The sequence below is a fragment of the Pinus tabuliformis genome, chromosome 7, assembly GCF_031772625.1.
Source record: "Pinus tabuliformis cultivar Carrire ecotype Pingquan chromosome 7, CPIR1, whole genome shotgun sequence".
NCBI classification, from domain to species: Eukaryota; Viridiplantae; Streptophyta; class Pinopsida; order Pinales; family Pinaceae; genus Pinus; species Pinus tabuliformis.
Genome location: NC_142293.1, coordinates 1,508,394,537 through 1,508,398,726, shown reverse-complemented (window position 1 = coordinate 1,508,398,726; position 4,190 = coordinate 1,508,394,537). Strand labels below are relative to the sequence as shown.

The 4,190-nt window shown below is 40.4% G+C and overlaps 1 protein-coding gene across 1 annotated transcript; it reads left to right on the top strand.

The window, feature by feature from the left end:
• The first annotated feature begins 1,966 nt into the window (after positions 1-1,966).
• On the top strand, positions 1,967-3,772 carry LOC149253564 (cyclin-dependent kinase F-1-like). Its single transcript, XM_089456857.1, has 2 exons — positions 1,967-2,464; positions 2,959-3,772. Exons 1-2 carry the CDS (start codon positions 1,967-1,969, stop codon positions 3,769-3,771), a joined length of 1,311 nt encoding a protein of 436 aa, XP_089312983.1. The 3' UTR covers position 3,772.
• The last annotated feature ends 418 nt before the right edge of the window (positions 3,773-4,190 follow it).

Genomic DNA, 4,190 nt, shown 5'->3' with positions numbered 1-4,190 from the left:
GTTAAAGAGGAAGTTGTAGAAGACAAGATCAAATTTATTTTCAGAACGAATATAAGATAAGTCAAAGAAAAATTGCAGCAACAACAAGTGAATAAATATGGAGCTTACAACAATAAAGCACATCAGAAAATGAAGTAGTTTCGAGGATATAGAATTTGGAAGAAATGAAAAAAAAAATGCAAAATTGTAAAAGTTTTAAGTCATTGTAAGCTTGGTTGAGACTTAGACCAGTGGGCATGCTTGAGTGATGATTGAACCAATTTCTATTGTAAGCCTAGCAAACATAGTTGAGTCATGTTTGAATTATGTTGAGTCATACGGTCGTAATTAAGGGGGAGTGTTTGAAATAATAATTACTCTCGCATGCAATGCAATCTATATTAAGAGTGAGAGTTAATTAGAGTTAGTGTGAGTTAGTTCAAGTTTATTCTATATTTGGAAAGGTTAAATTTAGCAAGTGTTTGCATGTTGAAGTTAGCTTCAGTTGAGTCGCGAGTTAAAAAGTATAAATACCCCATATTGGGTTCATTGTAATCAAATCAAGTTTTGTGTGATCAATAGAAGAGCAACAACTAGTGTGTTTTTTGTGTGGAAATTTTTTGTTTCCTCCTCTGCCTTTCCATCACATTTTAGAGTGAAAATGTCTAAGGAGCCAGAGGTTTGCAACCACAGTCTACAGAGCCACCATTATTGTTAGTTGAACACAAGCCACTAGAAGCCACCGGAAGCCACCATTGCAATGTGTTGTAAGTCACCGTTGCATTACATTGTGAGTCTTGGACATCAATGATTCTTGACATCTTATTCATATATTTAGTAGTTGTGACAAAAAGACAGATTTAGAAGGAGAGGTTGGCTCCGAGATTAACACCCAATTCACTACATATTTTCTTGAAGTAGTTCACTCTGCTATTCACTTACCCATTGTTTTTTCCGTTCCTTTCCCATGGTTGATGGCTTTGATTGTGCCACAGAAGCCTTTCCCTGACGTTATGGCAGAGTGGCACTTGCTGTTGTTCATCTAGAACCACACGACTATCTTGGATGAGATGGTGAGGTGTTTCCCCAACTTCTCTGGGGTTTTCACCCCATCAAACCCATTACTCTTCCCAGCCGTCCCATAAATGTAATTATTATTACGCCATAAGGCGTTCCCTCTGAAATCAACTTTGCTCTCTGCCTACATGTCATTACTTTGCATCATTAGATGATATGTTAGACGATTGAGCCATGTTGAGTCGTTCGATTATGTTGAGGTAGTTGCAACTCCCTAACCGCCTGAGCAGCGCAAATTTGATCCTCCAGCGATCCATGGACGAAGCCAGAGACAGAGAAATAGCCCCAGCCAGAGCACATCACCCAGCAGGGTCGCGGAGCTCGAAGGGAGATATTCGGATAGCGAATGTGCAGCACAAATTTGATCCTCCAGCGATCCATGGATGGAGCCAGAGACAGAGAAATAGCCCAGGGCTGTTACCAGCCAGAGCACATCAACCAGCAGGGTCGCGGAGCTCGAGGGGAGATATTCGGATAGCGAATGTCTCTGTGGTGCGAACATTTTGCGCATAAGAGGCTCCTAGGCGAATATGAACCTCTAGAAAGACCAGAAGAAGGGATCGACTACTGGAATGCGCAGATTCATAGGACCGCCAAAGCTTACGAGGAACATCTAAGATTCGCACAACTCTAACGCCCTGAATCTGAGCAACCAGACAAGGATCAATATTTGCCGCAATGGTAGTAGAATTCCATCGAGCCAAGGCTTACGAGGAACATCTGAGATCCGCACAACTCTAACACCCTGAATCTGAGTAACCAGACAAGGATCGATATCTGCCGCAAACATTTAACGCCATTTCAGTCAGCAAAGATTTCTCAATTTGTTTATTAGAATTGGGTCGGTTCGGTGATAACTACTGCATTTCTTGTTCGTGTTTGATCTATAAGGCTTCCGGAGATTTGAGGAATGAAAAACATGGAGGACAATGTGCAGAGCTGTTGGAGTCTCCACGGCAACAAAGAAATATGTGTCCATTACAAGATTCTAGAGAGGGTTGGTAGCGGAACTTATTCGGATGTGTACAGAGGGCAGAGAAAGGAGGACGGTCTAATAGTAGCCCTTAAGGAGGTGCATGACTATCAAAGCTCTTGGAGAGAGATTGAGGTGCTGCAGAGGCTTTGTGGATGCCCCAATGTTGTGAGGCTCTATGAGTGGTTTTGGAGAGAAAATGAAGATGCAGTTCTGGTTTTGGAGTTTCTGCCTTCCGATCTCTATTCTGTCATTAAGTCTGCTAAGAATAAGGGAGAAAATGGTATTCCCGAGGCCGAGGTTAAGGCCTGGATGATTCAGATCTTGCAAGGGCTGGCTGACTGCCATGCCAATTGGGTTATCCATCGTGACCTAAAGCCCTCTAATCTGCTGATTTCGGCTGATGGAATTCTCAAGCTCGCTGATTTTGGACAGGTAAGTATAGATGATTTAGTGGCTTGCCATCTGCTGCCTTTTCGGTGTTTTTTTTCTTATCACCTTAAATCCTCCAGCTCTGTTTGTCCCTATTTCTTGGAGTGCTTGCACATTCTGTTATGTTTCCTATTTCATGTTTCTGATAACATAACATAAATTCTTCCAAGTTTTAATATTTTAAAATATGCTGAAAGCCTGTTTATGATCAACTGCATCTTCGTAGTAGTTCAAAATGTTAACAAATCTCACACATGAAAAGTTCAATCTAAAATCTTGAAAATTGTGACTAATTCAAAGCGCTTTGGAAACTAGATAAATCAATTGATTATGCCTTTTATTATAACTATTCGAGCAAATGTTGCATAGAAGCGCAAGGTTAATAGTTGCCCAAATTGAAACTGAATAGTGCTTAAGGTTTAGTGATTCTTCGTCAGTAGGTTTCCTGAACATTCAATAACTTTGTGATCTCTGAAATCGAAAATCAATACTTGCATGCAAGGATACTTGAAGAGCCTGAAGCGATCTATGAAGTAGAGTATGAGCTTCCTCAAGAGAATATCGTTGCTGATGCCCCTGGAGAAAGGTTGATGGAGGAAGATGATAGCGTTAAGGGAGTGCGGAATGAAGGGGAGGAGGATTCATCCACTGCAGTTGAAACTAATTTTGATGATATGGCAGAAACTACGAATTTGGATTTGAGCTGGAAAAATGAAGGTGATATGGTGATGCAGGGATTCACATCTGGTGTTGGAACTCGATGGTTCAGAGCTCCGGAGTTGCTCTATGGAGCAATGATCTATGGAAAAGAAATTGATTTGTGGTCGTTAGGTTGCATTCTGGGGGAGCTCTTGATTTTAGAACCTCTCTTTTCTGGGACTTCAGACATTGATCAACTTAGCAGGCTGGTTAAAGTTCTTGGGAGTCCAACAGAAGAAAATTGGCCTGGATGCTCCAATCTTCCTGATTATAGGAAACTTTGTTTTCCTGGTGATGGAAGCTCCGTTGGTCTGAAGAACCATGTCCCCAATTGCTCAGACAACGTGTTTTCTATTTTGGAAAGACTTGTTTGCTATGACCCTGCAGCTAGGCTAAATGCTAAAGAGGTACTTGAGAATAAGTATTTTGTTGAGGATCCTTATCCTGTCCTTACCCATGAATTGAGAGTTCCCTCACCTCTGAGGGAAGAAAACAATTTTTCAGAGGATTGGGCGAAATGGAAGGATATGGAAGCAGATTCTGACTTGGAAAACATTGATGAGTTCAATGTTGTTCACTCAAGTGATGGTTTCTGCATTAAATTTTCATAAACTCTAAAATAATCTCATTTAAAGACATTGGCTCTACCTATCTGTTATGTAGAATGTGCATTTAATAGCGATCTTGGCCCTCATTTCTAAAAATATTCTTGTTTCTTTGATTGAGAAAATTGTATGTCACAATTGGCAGAATTCAGCTGCAGTAAGTTGTTTGTTACTGAATCCTTCTATGCTATCAAAATCTACAAATACAATTACAACCAAATTATTTGTTTATTTTCATGATATTGTAGAAATCAGGGTGCAGTATATAGGACTTTTGTTTTCCGGGTATATGATATTTTAACTATGGAAATTGCTGGTATGTTTTCCAACTCATGCTCATAACTATGGCTATCTCATAAGCAAAGGTATGCATATTCAGCCTTGCTGCCCTGATAAATCCTTTTTCTTCCCTATATCCGTAGAAC